The sequence below is a fragment of the Capra hircus genome, chromosome 1 (genome assembly GCF_001704415.2).
Source record: "Capra hircus breed San Clemente chromosome 1, ASM170441v1, whole genome shotgun sequence".
Classification (NCBI taxonomy): Eukaryota; Metazoa; Chordata; class Mammalia; order Artiodactyla; family Bovidae; genus Capra; species Capra hircus.
In genome coordinates, this window is record NC_030808.1 from 139,741,490 (window position 1) to 139,757,313 (window position 15,824).

Below are 15,824 nucleotides of genomic sequence, written 5' to 3' on the forward strand. Positions count from 1 at the left end.
TAAAAACAGCAGTGCACTGGATTTGTCCTGCAGGTCATAGTTTGCTGACCCCTGGTCCAAACTGGAAGGGCCAAGTATCGTTGGAAGGTAGAGAGCAGAGCGTGTGAGGAAGCTCAGCATTCCTGGCCAGCCCCTCATGAATACTCAGACTCACTGCATCTTCTGTGTTCTTCCCCACTGTCCTGCAGAGATCAGAGTCTTGGAATCCACTCTAGTTTATTCAATTGGGTTCTGGGTCCAGCCCTGGTGTTTGTAAACTCAAGCCTCCCTAGGAAGGAGGATCCAGCGACCAGTAGGAGACAAGAGAAACAGACATCAAAATAAAGGCAGACCACCTTTCTTTTTTATTTCGCTTAGACAAAATGCAAAGAGTGTCTCATTAAACTAAAAAAAATAAACCAAAAAGAAAACCAAAACAGATTGATTCCCCCCACCCCTTCACTGACGGTACTCATTCTAAGTAACAACAGAAGGAGGTCAAATCGGGGACCCAGTTTCTAATGGGAAAGAAAGATGTGCAAACATGACGAACATTTCCCCGGCCCCCAAATCAAGGTTCCTTTTAAATTCACAAAGAGGGTTAATTTTTTTTCCTTTTTTTTTTTTTTTTCCTTTTGAATCTTGTGTGATAGAACTTCCGGTCAGAAGGTTGAATGAGTCCCCCATGCACTTTGTAGAAAATCAGTAAAAATGCAATAGCCCGTGAAGATCATAAAACTGGACTTCTTTCCCAAAAAATCAGATGCCCAGACAGATGGATCTCACACTCAGACAGAAAAAAAGCAGGAGAGTCTTTGCACTGTCTGTGGGTTTTTTTTTTTTTCAGCATTTTCTCTCTCTCTCTCTCTTTTTTTAATATATTTTGGCAATTTTCTTTCATTATAAATATTGGAATTCCGTAAAAAAAAGGTAGCTTTGATTGACTTTGTTAAACCGTATTTACAACCGCTGTCCAGTCATGCTGTTGGTTATACCAGGGTGTAGGATTTGGCGTAGGGATTGTTGCCTTTCAAATGGCCCCGTGAGTCCAGCAGCGATTCCTGGGAGCTGCTCATCTTGGCTGCCTGTCCCAGCTCTGCCCCCTCGCGCTGAGGTAATGTGGCCACAGCCCCCTGCTGCCACTGCTGTCCCTCCCTCGTGGAGGCCGTGGAGGAGGCTGCCTCCATGGGGATGGGCTCAAGGACTGGGGGGCGTTTCAGGGTCCGACTTTTCTGGGGCTCCAAGCACGCCTGCCCTAAGCTCGGGTCCCTGCTTGTGCCTGGACCACTTCGGTTCAACAAGAAGTCCATTCGAAGGTATGGAGGCAAGTGGATGAGGTCACCTGGAAGGGAATGCAGAGGATTAGGTGGGCTCTTCAACTTGGTCTATAGATACCTGGTGACCCTGTGCATATGTGATGGGCCACTCAGGGTTTAGAGGTGACTGTCACCACGCCCTCCGGGTGCCTTTCCCAAGACCCTTGGTCAGAATTCCTACAAAGGCATCATCTTCATCCCCCGACCCTCCACCAGACACAAGGAGAGCTGGCTTTTGTACAACTTGTTGACTTTAGCCATAAAAGTCGTACTTAACCAGAGAAACAGAAATCTCAAGGTACTTTGAAAGAAAAACTTAGGCTAAAGGTAGCAGTGCACGCTGAGTATAAATGGTGACAGACCAAACCCTGGACACAGTGGGCAGTGCTTAGGAGAGTGCCAGGCTTGAAGAGGGAGGCAGGGCTGCTGAGCAAAGAATGATGGCGTCTCAGCACCTCCATGGAATTATGTGACCTTGGCTGTCATTTAGCTACTGGTTTCTATGATTGCTTTTGGTGGAAATCCCAGAGTACATGGCCTCCTTACCGGGCTTTGCCTGCCTGCTAAACTGCTTGTGTCTTTCTGTTTCAGTCAGTGCCACGTAGAGAGAGGAGAACAGCTAAGACTGAGTATCAGGGTTACTACTTCCTTCTCAGGACCACTCACTTTGACTTCTATGGTGCCAGGGAAACAACCCTCTTCAAGAGAACCTGCTGCAGGGAGAATCCAACTGAAGATTCCAACCTCTCCCCTCTCCCTAGACACTGAGGTCACCTTCAGGGCTGCTCCCAGCACTGCCTGAGACCACAGGTTCTCTTGATGACTAATTCTGTCGATTTGGGGTTTCCCAGTGAGAGATTTGCTCAGGGCTTCCCCATTGCTGGGCTGCAGCTGAGACTCTCCATGCCCACCTCCTCATTCCCCTTCTCCTCTGACAGGTGGCACGCCTGCGTCTTAGTCTGTGGACTCTCTTTGCCTGCTTCTGCTGTAACTGAGCAGGACCCTATGAGGCCTTCCTGCAACACACCCTGGCCATGTCCTCTGCCTGCCTCTTATTTGTAGAAAAACTTTAGCTTTCATGGCCTTGCCCAAATTCCAAAGAATAAATTTAGTCAGAGAAACAAAATACAGAAACAAAGAACAACATTCAAGCAAGACAAAATAATAACAGTTTAGCCAACAATCAAAGAAAAGGACCTTTACTTCTTCCTCAAGGGCTATAGATAATATTTTCAGCTGTATTCTTTGAGCTGTTTTGCAGATATTGAAACCCCCATCAGGTAGAAGAGGTTAATTTTACACTGACCACAAGCACGTAAATCCCTGACCAGTTAGAAGGTTGATGATGTTGATTTCCTGTGACCTCACCACCAACCACAGAAGAATGTCCCTAAGCTGATTATGCATCCCAAATCCTCTCTTCAGCATGTAGACCCTTCCTCTTTTTTTCTGTATAATCTCTGAGCAAAACCTGGGGTTTGGGGATTTGGTTCTTTGGGGCATGAGTCCACTTTCTCCCCAGGTTTGCCAGCTTCCTCAATAAAGCTATCTTTTCTTTGGCCAACACCTGTCTCTTCATGTTGGATTCTTGAGCAGTGGGAAGCTGAACCTGAGCTTGGTGACACTGCTTCTTGTTTATCTCTTTATTCTTTGCAAGAATGCCTCCTGAAATCCATTGCATATATAATCTGCCTTGGCATCTGCTTTTTGGAAAATCTGAACTGGCACAGCTACCATCACCATCAACTATAGCAATTGTTCTTTGAAAGTTGGACTGTGCCTCTAATTGTCATGTTCCATGGCTTCTTCTTAGCACCTCTTATCACTTCTTCCTTCTATAGAACCAACAACACCTCATGCAGTTGATCTTTCTGTTCACAGAACTCTCAGCTTCCATGTCACTGTGCTTTCCCAGAGCAATTCTTGCACCTCTGACTGACACTTGTCAGTCCTTTCCTGGACCCTATCCTCCATCCATCTTCAAGTACAGGGTTTCTTCAGTGGCCTGAGCTCAGTCCTCTCTTTGGGGCTCAGCCCTCATCTAATCTTATTATGAATAGCTCTCACATCCATCTTTTCCTTTTGCTAACTCTCTCTTGAGCCCTAGACTTGAATTTTAGATGCTTTGCTAAATATTTCCACATGACTGTCCATTATGAATTTTAAATGCCACAGTCTATAAACCCAGTTTATAAAGGCGGCCAGCCCCTATTCCCAGACTCATTTCCAAAGGCCACTTTCTCCTTTGTGCCCAATCGTTTTAAATGTCATGCTCATCTTACCAGAAATTGATGCTTGAAACCTCAGATATTGATACCTCCTACCCAGGTTAATTCTACTTGAAATTAATTCTACTTCTATCTGTTGACTCATTGTTGGTCCTATCTTCATGACCCTAGTTCAAATCTTTAATATATCTTGTAGGTTTCCTAAATGCATGAGCACAGTTTCAGCCCAGTCACTAGATATGTTTTGCAAACTACATCCTCTGGGTCTGAGTTGGACTGAAGCCTGGATCTGATCTGTTGGCAGTTTAGGAACAGTGTTCATTGTGTAGCCTAGTGCTTCCAATTGTTCTCACTTTGAAAAGCAAACAGACAAGGGATATTTGTACAACACACTGGGATGAGTGCAGTGGGCTTTCCCTGGCCACACTAGGGGTGAGAGGCTCACCTGTAACTCCTTTATGGCATACCTGGTGAGCAACTCTGGTTAGAAAATGGCCTGGGGGCAGGCAGTCCTGGAGCTGAGAGACCAGGTGGGAGAATGTGCAGGTGAAGGTGGGCTGAGCACCAAAGGGAAATGAGAGTGCATGTGATTGTGAAATGTGGAAGAGGCTCAAGGAGAGGGCTCTGGAAATGACCACAGGTGGGACAGGTGAAAAAGGAGGAAGAGTCAGGGATGACTCCCTTCCAAGTGTCAAGATCAGGAAACCTGGGCAGACAGCAGGATCATTCATTCATTGCAAAAAAAACTGCCTAGGAGAAAAATCACATTTTGGTGGGAAAAGATTGTGGGTTTTGTTTCAGACTTGCTCAGTTTGATGTGGCTGGGGACACCGCAGGGGAGATCTTAGTTACATATCTAAGCCATAAGTCATTCCTTAACTTTCTGAATCGAAAATCATTGGCAATTCTGGTTTTTTTTTGCTTCAAAATATTCCCAGCTTTCCATGCCTTCCTCAGCCAACCCCTTGTTTGGAGCTTCCTGTGTCCAGCAGGGCTGCTGTGAGCTGGTTGTGGTGCTGACAAAGAAGTGAGGTGTGTGCAATTAGACAGTGACTTAAACCCCAGAGAAGCCTGGTGGGCTACAGTCCATAGAGTTGCAAAGAGTCAGACAAGACTGAGAACACATTCACAACCCCTGCCCCCACCCCCGCCACACACACACACACACCCACACACGTAAATCCCAAAATCTTTGAAATTGAGGTTTACTCACTGAAAGAGAAAAACCATTTAAACATCAGGGAGAGACTGCTCAATGGTTAGGAGAACTAGAAACAAAAGCAAGACAGGCTGAAAAATTACTGGAAAATTCATTTTGCACAGTATAAATGAGCATAAGGATTTTCAAAATGCTTTGGGTTTCCTTAAGCTTTGTTCCCCCAGGATAAGAGATATGATGACCTTATTTCTGGGAAATTTACCGAGTTATTTCTGAGTCCTTGCATTACACTGTCATGTTATTTGGTATTTTTGAAGCAAGAATCCACTTAGCATTTTCCCATTGGCTTTTTCAGGATCTCATGAAGTGACAGTGAGTAATTATATATGATCTCATTAATATTTTTAGCCTGTATTCCACTAAAACAGCCCCAGGACACCTTGGATTTGGCTTACTGAAGTCAAGGTACTTGTAATTCAGTGCTAGCTTCATACAGTGAACTGGATCAAAGGAAAGCCCAATAATAAATTCTTGACAATAAATTGTCCACGACACTCTTAGAGAAAGAAATGATGTAATTTGGCATTCTTGTGAAATGGGTTTTGGTGACTTGATGTATCTGGACTTTGACTTAGAAAAAATGGTGGCATGAATTTTACTGTTATAGACCCTAATGTTTAAGATATATCTAGCTGTGTATCAGCTTTAGTCCTGAAAAATAAAACTATTTAATTAAGAAAAAAAATAAAACCATATGTCCCTAGTGCCTTTTTTGATGGTGGTATTGAAAATTCTCTGTCTTCTTTTATGGTTGTGGATGTATTATTCAACCTTTTCTATTGTGGGCTAATTATTGTAAACAAATATCACGAAAGCCTTGTCTAACTACCACAGCCTTGTCTAACTCAATGAAACTAAGCTATGCCCTGTGGGGCCACCTAAGACGGGCGGGCACGGTGGAGAGGTCTGACACAATGTGGTCCTCTGGAGAAGGGAATGGCAAACCACTTTAGTATTCTTGCCTTGAGAACCCCATGAACAGTATGAAAAGGCAACATGATAGGATACTGAAAGTGGAACTACCCAGGTCAGCAGGTGCCCAATATGCTACTGGAGATCAGTGGAGAAATAACTTCAGAAAGAATGAGAATGGAGAAGGAAATGGCAATCCACTCCAGTACTATCGCCTGGAAAATCCCATGGACAGAGGAGCTTGGTAGGCTAAAGTCCATGGGGTCGCAAAGAGTCAGACATGACCGAGCAACTTCACACCACCACCACACCATCACGAAAGCATTAACAGACCTTTTATGTTTAATGTCATTAAAAAAAAAAAAAAAACTGGAACAATTTCTTTGTAGCATGAAAAATAGTTTTTTTGCATGTGAATCAACATACCCTAATGAACTAATTTTGAAATTTCAATATACCCAATTTCCTGAAAGTGATCATCTGTCTTTATTCCAAGGGTCCAATAAACACATTGGATTTACTTGACTCTTTCATTTATTTACATAACTAATATTATTTTTAAAACATTTTGTTCAAACGTTGAGAAATTGTGGAAGGCATTTACCTCCACGTTTCTTTTAAAATGTAGGTCAAGAGTGCCTTATGCTGCTTCTGTGACCCAACTGAATCTCGAGTGCTTGGCATATTCGCAGTGCATTGTCACAGATTCAGGAATGGGTCTCCATCTCAGCAACTCCCCACTGAATGAACAGGCTTATTAAATTCCTAAAAAGTATTAGCATCTTAGTCCCAGCCGGATTGTGGGGATGCTCACGAGCTTGATTATGTGGAACGAATGTGTCTGAAATCAAAAGACAAAGCCCTCGATACCTGCCCCCTGCCTGCAGGGGTTCCTGCTTTAGGTGGAAGGAACGAGGTAGCTGGAAAAGCATGGTGAGAATTGGAAATCCTTCACAATGAAAACAGCTCAGCACCACGTCTTTATGTACAAGGGCTTCTTGTTGGCTTCTTGCAGGCCTGCCAAGCATCGCTGAATAGTCAATATCTCTGAAAGATCCAGTTTTTCAGGCAAAAGCTTGATTAAGTTGTATGATGCTCTCATTAGCGCCTTTTGACAGTGTGTGTTTTCTGATTAGCACGTAAAGTAGCTCTTTCAACTGTGTGAATGCTGCAAATGAGCTCTCTTAATAATTCATGCACTGATGTGGAAGAAAGCACCAGAGTGATCGTGGGGAGTGCTGTTTATTAAAGATGCTTTATGGCCACTAAAATCCCACCGCTTGTGCTAGTCCCAGTTGTTTGTTGTTTACTCATTAGGCCATGTCCGACTCTTTTGTGACCCCCTGGACTGTGCAGCTTGCCAAGCTCCTCTGATCATGGGATTTCCCAGGCAAGAATATTGGAGTAGGTTGCCATCCCCTTCTCCAGGGTCTAGTCCCAGCACCAGTTAGGAAGCTGGATTCTCTAACTGTCCGTCCATCTCTTAGGTTCTGCAGATATCTATAGATGTATGGACAACCAAGCACTTGGAGAGAAGCAGAATGTGAAACTGTCCTGACAATCTAGACACCTACACAGCTGCTTTCCTTGATCCCGGACTCTCCATCCACCTGTTTCATGTGGGAGGAACTAAATGACGTTTCTAATGGTGGTGATTAAGGGTGAAAGTCTGAATAACATGGTGCTCAGTTGCTCAGTCATGTCCAACTCTTTGTGAGGACTGTAGCCCTCCAGGCTCCTCTGTCCGTGGGATTCTCCAGGCAAGAATACTGGATTGGGTTGCCATTTCCTTCTCCAGGGGATCTTCCCCACCCAGAGATTGAACCTGCCTCTCTTATGTCTCCTGCATTGGTACCACTAGAGCTACCAACCACCCAGGGGTCGAATCCTGGTCTCCCCCATTGCAGGCAGATTCTTTACTGTTAGAGCCACTTGGAAAGCCCCTGGATGACACTGTCTGCATTTAATCTGATAGACTTAAGTCTGGGCTCAGTTTTCTTATTCATAAAACAGGAATAAGAGCTGAATCCACCGTAGAGTGCTGGAAGGAGGGTTTAATGAGATAATACAGGTGAAAGTTTTATTGTCAGATGTCTCCCTTCCCAGAGAGTCTGAAGTTACAGGGCTGGAAATCAGCCAGGTGAATGAATCGAGAACTCTTCTTTTACTTTAGTTTCTGTCTTTGGTGGGTTGACTAGTGTCCCCCCAAAGACAGGTCCATATGCCAACCCTCAGTGTCCAGGAATGTGACCTGATTTGGAGAAAGGATTTTGTTGCAGTTTAGTAAAGGATCTTGAGATGAGATCACCTGAATTTAAGGTGGGCCCCAAATCCAACTACTCTGTGCATGCATCTCAGTTGCTTCAGCTGTGGACTGTAGCCCACAAGGCTGCTCTGTCCATGGGATTTCCCAGGCAAGAATACTGGAGTGGGTTGCCATGCCTTCCTCCAGGGGATCTTCCTGACTTAGGGATCAAACCTGCATCTCTTTGGTCTCCTGCATTGGCAGGTGGGTTCTTTACCACTAGCGCCCCCTGCGTAGCCCTAGTGCAAAAACATGTGTCCCTATGGAAAAAAAAAAAAAAAAGAAAATAGAGGAGAATCTGAGGGACAAAAAAGGGAGAAGGCAGAGATTGGACTGATGGGACCACGAGCAGAGGAACACCTTGAGCCTCCGAAAGCCAGAAGAGACAAGGAACAGATTATTCCCTGAAATTCCTGAGGGAGTACAACCCCACTGACACCTTGATCTCAGCCTTCTGGCCTCCAGAACTGTGAGAGAGTACGTCTGTCCTTCTGAGCCATCCAGCCTGTGGCGATTTGTTAGAGGTCACAGGGTCCAAACACAGAGGGTATTCCCAGCTGGGATGGGCTGGGAGCCTCACAGGATGCCTCTCTGAACATTTCTGCCATGTGGGATAGGCTCTGCCCCTTCCACCAAAGACAGGAGGGGCTTTCTTTTTAATGGTCAGTAACAGCAGCCAATATGCTTGTGGTTTCCACTGTCCCCAAGGTGTGCCTTCGGTGGGCTGTCCTGTCATCCATCTTTCTCTGCTGAGGCCAAGCCGGTCACTTGTCCCTGGTCCCCTGCTCGCTGGGGAAGCAGGGTCTGCCTAGTGGGCACCCAAAGACCCCTGCTGCCCAGCCTGGGTGGGGGGAGATTCCGGGAAACCAGGAGCGTGGGGTTCACGTTCACTTCTTTGGTTATAACTTCCCCTCTTGGCTCTCCTCTGGCCACCTCTCCACTTTCCCACTCTCTCTTTCTTGCTTGGTTTCCGTTGCTTCCCAGGTGAAGAATCCCATGGACAGGGGAGCCTACCAGTGGGCTACAGACCATAGGGTTGCAGGGAGTGGGGCAGGGCTAAAGCGACTTAGCACACGTGTGGCAAGTTTCATCCAGAAAATAAGAGGCATGGGGGTGGGGAGTAGAGCACAGTGAGCGCAGGCGCGAGGGGGTTAGGAGGTAGCTGAGTGCAGAGCAGGAGCCAGGCTGACCGGCTTCCAGGGGAGAGAGGGGGAGAGAGTGTGTGTGTGTGTGTCTGTGTCTGTGTGCATGCATGTGTGTCTGTATGTGCATGTGTATCTCTGTGTGTGTGCATGTGTGACAAGAGGACAGAGATGGGAGTGTATCAGAGCGGAGGCTGCACATTGAAAGGCAACGTTGCGGCTGTAGGAGAAAAGGGCAGAGTCTGGCGAGAGCCCGGTGAAGACTGGAGGGAAGGACCTGGGGACCCCAGAGCTCCCTTCCTGCCCACCTTCCTCTTCCTTCCCTCCCTGCCCTGCTCACCTGTCTGCCTGCAATTCCATCTCTTCTAGCATATCCCCAATCACCTGATCCAGGTGAGCTACTCCCCAAAACTCAGTGGGAACCCATATGGTCCTAGGGTCTGAGTCCGTGAGGGCTGCCTCCACCCACTGGCTTTCATGGGTTCTAATTGTATGTCTGTGCTCCCTGGAAGGTCACACCCTGTGCTCTGCTCCTTAGGAGCATGATGGCCCTTGTGTCAGAGTTGTGGAGGCGGGAGAGTGGGGAAGGAGGTGAGATGAGTGGGAAGAAACACCGAGCTGCCTAGCTAGCTTGGTCAACATGGTGCTGAGATGGATGGGGCAGGGCAGGGGTGAGGTGGGAATGAGAAGGGCAGGGTAGAGGAGAGACAGACAGAGACAGAGAGAAGCAGAGAGATGGGGAGAGAGAGACAGAGAGATGGGGGCAGAGAGACAGAGAAAGGGAGAGAGGCAGGGAGGAGGGGGTCAGAGGAACATGGCCAGAGGGAAGCAGATGGATGTCATGGAGATATAGGACCCGGAGAGATGACTGTGAGAGACACAGAGCCACGTACAGAGAAAGGTCAAGGTCAGGGGACAGTGCCCACAGGGGACAGTGAGTCACAGGACAGTGGCAAAGGCGTCTGGGTTATGACTGCAGCTGTGAGCCGGCCCTCGACCCTCGACAGTCCAGCTGCATGGGGGCCTCTGCGATACCTGGGCGTTGAGCCGCACCCTTCACCCCTGCCCTCCCCACCGCCGGCCCAGGCACTGCGCCGATTCATGCCCTGAAGGATGAGAGGTGATTTAGCCATTATTTCCAAGTTATGCCTTATTATTTGACATAATGGGCCATTTCTCATCCTCTCATCACTGCCCTCAGGGGTCGGTGCCACTAACATCCCCAAAAGTTCAGACTAAATAAGTTGGCATCCATTTCTCTCTCGGTAGTTAACTCTGCTCACTGGTGTGCAGATAACTCCTGGCCATGGGCTGCAAGCCAGCACAGTGATCCATCCTAACATCCATCAGCAGATGTGAGCTCAGAGAGTGTCATCCACCACCCTGGGGCCTTCAGCCCTGCTTGGCCCCACTGTGCGAAAACTGCTATGTTAAACTTGCCTCTTTTTAGCTGAAAACCAGGACACTCCCCCACCCCCCACACCCCACAGCTGCCTATCAGGAAAGCAAAACCTCCTGAACCTTCTCTATCTGTTTAGACTCACAGGCGATGTTTGAATGCACTTTAACTTTGGAAGAAAATGGCAAAATCATTCCCAGCACAGAACGAGAATGGACCAACTCAGGAACTCTGTAATGGACTTGAACTCTGTGAATCTGGCTGTGATAGGGTTCTGGCCACTTGCCACACACACCCCAGGAAAAGAAAGTCTACAGTTGAGAGCAGTGGTTCTCAGCTGAGGGTCATTTTGCCCTCCAGGGCGCACACAGCAATCCCTGAAACTTTTTGGAGGTGTCTTGGTTGGTAGGGCAGCTGCTACTGGCTTCTAGCCCAAGGCCAGGGATGCTCAGCATCCTGCCATGGCCAGGCTGGTCCCGGTCACAAAGCTTCACCCAACCCCAGATGTTAACGGCACTGCTGTTGAGGAGCCCTAGCTTAAATGGTCCAAGCTCTGAATTCCAAGGGGTCCTTACTTCACTTCAGTTTTATTTTGTGCTCAGTCACTCAGTTGCATCTGACTCTGTGACTCCGTGGACTGTAGCTCACCAGCTCCTCTGTCTATGGAATTCTCCAGGGAAGAATACTGGACTGGGTTGCCATTCCTCCAGGTGATATTCCCAACGCAGGATGGAACCTGCCTCTCCTGCATCGTCTGCACTGGCAGGTGGATTCTTTACCACTGTGCCACCTGGGAAGCCCTAATTTTGCTTTTAAAGCATTGGATTCAATCAGAATAAGGAACTGTATGCCTCTGTCCCTCCTACTCCACAAGGAATTACAGCCTCAGTTTGTCATGGAGAAAAGTAAGGGATGTGCCTGATGGACCAGCAATCAGAAGGTCTGTGTCAAACCTGCCCTGAAGAGGTGGGAGCTCAGAGCCATGGGCAGGTATGAGTGAGAGCGGGCTGAAATCCTGCCTTGAAATACTGCATCTGCTCAAGTAGTTCTGTGACCCCTGCGAGCTTTAACTCTTACCTATACAAGGGAAGGGCTTCTCGGGCGGTGATAATGGTAAAGAACCCACCTGCCAATGCAGGAGACACAAGGGATGCGGGTTCAATCCCTGGGTGGGGAAGATCCCCTGGAGGAGAGCATGGCAACCCACTCTAGTCTTCTTACCTGGAGAATCCCATCAACAGAGGAGCCTGGCGGGCTACAGCCCAGTGGTTCACAAAGAGTTGGGCACAACTGAAGCAACTCAGCATACATGCATACAAAGGAAATGCGTCTGATCGTTTCTAATGAAAATCTTGAATCTTAAAAGAGTCTTTCTTATGCTCTGAACTATCTCATCTGTGAAAACTGGTCAAGCACTTTTGAAATAGAAGTTTAGGGATAAAAAAGGGACAAATGAATGCATTTAGGGGGAGCCTGGAACTCCAAGGCATGTTCCAATAGCTTTCTTCTCCCTGCTGGACAATTCTTTATTCATCAGCAAGTATGAGAACATGTGCACACTTTCACAAAAAACTCATGCAGAATGACAGTGAAGCAAGGTCCCTGTGGGCTCCAGTCTCCTCTGGGGACACATCAAAAGGAACTTTCATCAGGCTCTAACAAGGTTTGATGTCTGTGCTTGGATGGAGCTGGAGACTGATGCAAAAGTAAGAAGCCAAGGATGCGTACCTTGACTTCTGGCAATTTCACTTAAAAACCACACAGACTTGCAAGGATACTACAGCATCAAAGAGCTCCTTACAAAGGGGAGCATGTAGTCTGCCCACACCCAACCCGACCAGATCTAACGCTTTTCCAGTTTAATATTAATGTTGCAGTGGTAATGAAAACTCGTAAACAAACCCCTCTTGGTAAATGAATCTTCACTCCCAAACGGCAACCAGGAACAACTCTAAATAAGTAATGTGAGCTGGATACCAGAGGTCCCGCCTGCAGATTCTGTTACCATTCTTGGCTTGTACCTAGGAGGCTTCATGCATTTTTAAGGGCTCATCATTATTGTGATCCTCCTACTTGCTGGTGAACTTTTCAAAACCACACTGAGGTATGAAGTGGAGCTTTAAGTTTGTCTGTGCTCATGGTCCTTCTGAAATAGAGTAGTTCTGGATAAAAAGCAGGATTGGAAAATCTGCTTACAGGATAGGTGAGCTGGGAACTCGCTGTAAGGGCATTCAGAGGCCCTAGTGGGGAAGGGTCCATGAGGGTCAAAGGCAGCTCCAGCTCCCACGTGACACCCTCAGGGACCTCCCACGTGACACCCTCAGGGACCCCCTACACTGGGGTGTATCCCTCACTCTGAAAGCAGGACCAGTTGTGGAGTGGATGCCAGAAAATACAGGCTGGAGGAAAGGAGGGAGGTGGGGAGGTTGGGTGGGAAAGAGCAAGGCTACCTCTAGAAGGATGGAGGCTGGGACCTCAAGCCTCATATGTGTGTGTGTGTGCGTGTGTGTGTATGCACACGCAGGTACATGGCTACATGTGCACACAACAACAGCTGGGAACAAGGCCAGCCTTTGCAGGGGATGTGACCTGAGCAGAAGCTGGCTGGTCTTTCAGGTGGGAACCCTGCCTCTCACTCCACACTCTTCTCTTTTGTTAAACACACACACACTCAGGAAAGCATGAGGTATGGGAGGAATAGATCCTAAAACTAAAACCCCCAAACTGCTTCATATAACTGTTTACTCTAAGAGCCAGCAAGTTGGAGGCAGGCAATGGCCATTTCCAATCAGAAAACTTCCACTGCATTTATTGCGGCAGAGGAGCGGGGTCAGGGAGCCAGTCAGGGAGATACAGACATTCAAGGCTGGAGCCCTGGTGTCCACCTGTCCATCAGAAGGAGTGTGGGGGTCCTGCCCCTGCTGCTGGCGGAGCCAGGTTGTATTAGGTTGCAAGTGTGAAACTTTAAATTGATTTAAGTAGCTTCCTGCAGTGGAATCTCTTGACTGCACAGGATATGCATCATGAATAAAGCACCAGCAGGAATCCAAGAATGTCAGAAACTGGCTCCAGGTGCTACCTGAAACCAAAAATCGGTACTGTAACCGAAGTATGAGAGCCACCTTGACCAAGAGGAAAAGACGCTGTTAAACTTTCCAGCTGCTTCTCGGAGAAACAGAGGGTTTGTTAGCTTTGTTTTTAAAGTGTAAATGTGTGTTAGTCACTCAGCCATGTCCGACTCTTTGCGACCCCACGGACTGTAGCCCACCAGGCTCCTCTGTCCATGAAATTTTCCAGGCAAGAATACTGGAGTGGGTAGCCATGCCCTCCTCCAGGGAATCTTCCTGACCCAGGGACTGAACCCAGGTCTCCTGCATTGTAGGCAGATTCTTTACCATCTGAGCCACCAGGGCAGCCCCAAAGATGGAAATAGCCATGGCTTATTGAAAAAAAACAAAAGTTACAAAACTTGCGTTTGATTTTAAGTACACAAGTCCTAAAAAGGCAGCAAATTCAAAGTTCAGATGTGTTAAAAATCTAAAACTAGATTTTGATAACTGACTTGGTAGTAGCTGTCCACATTTCATTGGGAACTACCCCCATTGGTGGAAGAGAGTTTCTAATCTTAAGAACAAGATTAGAAAATAAATCACTTTGTTTAAAGTTAGGCTGGAAGATGGAGTAGACTTAAATGTACTCTCTTATTTTACTAATAATTTCTAACAGTTGTAATATTTGAACCAATTGGCCAATCTTTTCATCATCACAATCATCATATATTAATTCATTCAATAACATTTATTAAGCACCTACTATATATCAACAGTGATAGGAGTATATATTCAATTAATTAAGTCAATTGAAAATATTTCTTGAACACTTTATGCTGTCAGATATCTGATAGGCACTGGGGGGAAAATGAAGGTAACTAAGACATGTTTCCTATTTTCCTGTAGCCACAGTCTGGCCAAATTTATTTAACTTAATCCTAATTTGTAAAGAACTTAAAAGCTTGGGATTATAAATGGAGAGAGAGAGAGAGAGAAAAAAGCTCATCAAAAAAGAACTGATGGCAAGGAAACAGATATCCAGAGACTTGGATGACTGATAAGCATTCAGAAACATGAGGGAACACAGGTAAAGAAATTGGTTTGAAAGACCTGCTCAAGGATCTGGTAATTTCGACAGTCTCCAGTCAGCAGGATACTACATTGTAACTTTGGGCTTTGTGCCCAGTGTTTAATTTAGTTCCATTATAAAGGAGATACAGGAAGGCTTCCAGAGGATGACATATTTTTCTAAAAGCATATTAAATGTTCAATAATAATTTTGGCATCTAGAGTGGATAACACAGTTTGTGGACGTTAGAATTCAGGTGAATTTAAAAGTTTATTCATACCTAAAGTTATAAAATCATTTTAGCCTAAATAGTATAGTAAGGGACTCCCCTGGGGGTCCAGTGGTTAAGAATCCACCTTGTAATGCAGGGAATGTGGGTTTGATTCCTGGTCAGGGAATGAAGATCCCATGAAGCGGAGCAACTAAGCCTGAGTGCTGTCAACTACTAAGCCTGAATGCCACAACTCAAGAGTCCATGAGCCTCAACAAAAGATCTCACCTGATGCAAGGAAGACCCACTTGCCACAACTGAGACCCCACACAGCCAGATAAATAAATAATTAATTAATTTAAAAAGTGAGATTAAAAAACAATATATAAATAGTGTATATATTAAGAAAATAGTACCTTCTCTAGCTTTTTTCAATTGTTCTGATGGATCCAGGGAACAATTTCATGAAAACAGTTCAAACATGTTTTAATATGGGTCAAAAAACACTGAAACAAGTCATCAACAAAACACAAACCTTTAACTATTTCAAGACTGCACACATACTTAGTGCTCCTCTGGGGGCTTGCTGTATGCAAGGGGAAGTGTGGTGTGTCTCTCAGATGGGAGTGTGTAGTTCTTAACTGCTGCTCAAGTTGTGCCGGACTCTTTGCGGCCCCATAGACTTAGCATGCCAGGCTACTCAAATACTGGAGTGGGGTGCCATTTCCTTCTCCAGGGGATCTTCCCGACCCAGGGGTTGAATCTGCATCTCTTGCATCTCCTGTATTGGCAGGCGGAATCTTTGCCACGGCTCTACTTTTATCTGCCAAATACGGATGCCATTTTCTTAATTTGCCTTACTAGAAATTACAATGCAATATTAAGCAGAAGCGGTGAGAGCAGACATCGTCATCTTATTCCTGATCTTAAGGAAATGGTATTCAATTTTTTACCATTGAGTATGATGTTAGCTGTTTCACATAGATACCCTTTC

General features: G+C 46.2%; 1 protein-coding gene across 1 annotated transcript in view; it reads right to left on the reverse strand.

Moving 5' to 3' along the window:
- Positions 848-15,824, reverse strand: part of DSCAM (DS cell adhesion molecule) — an 833,405-nt gene continuing 818,428 nt past the window's right edge. Inside the window, exon 33 of the mRNA XM_018051616.1 lies at positions 848-1,321. Within this exon, the coding sequence (XP_017907105.1) occupies positions 969-1,321 (353 nt within the window). The 3' untranslated portion in view covers positions 848-968. The remainder of the gene's footprint in view (positions 1,322-15,824) is intronic.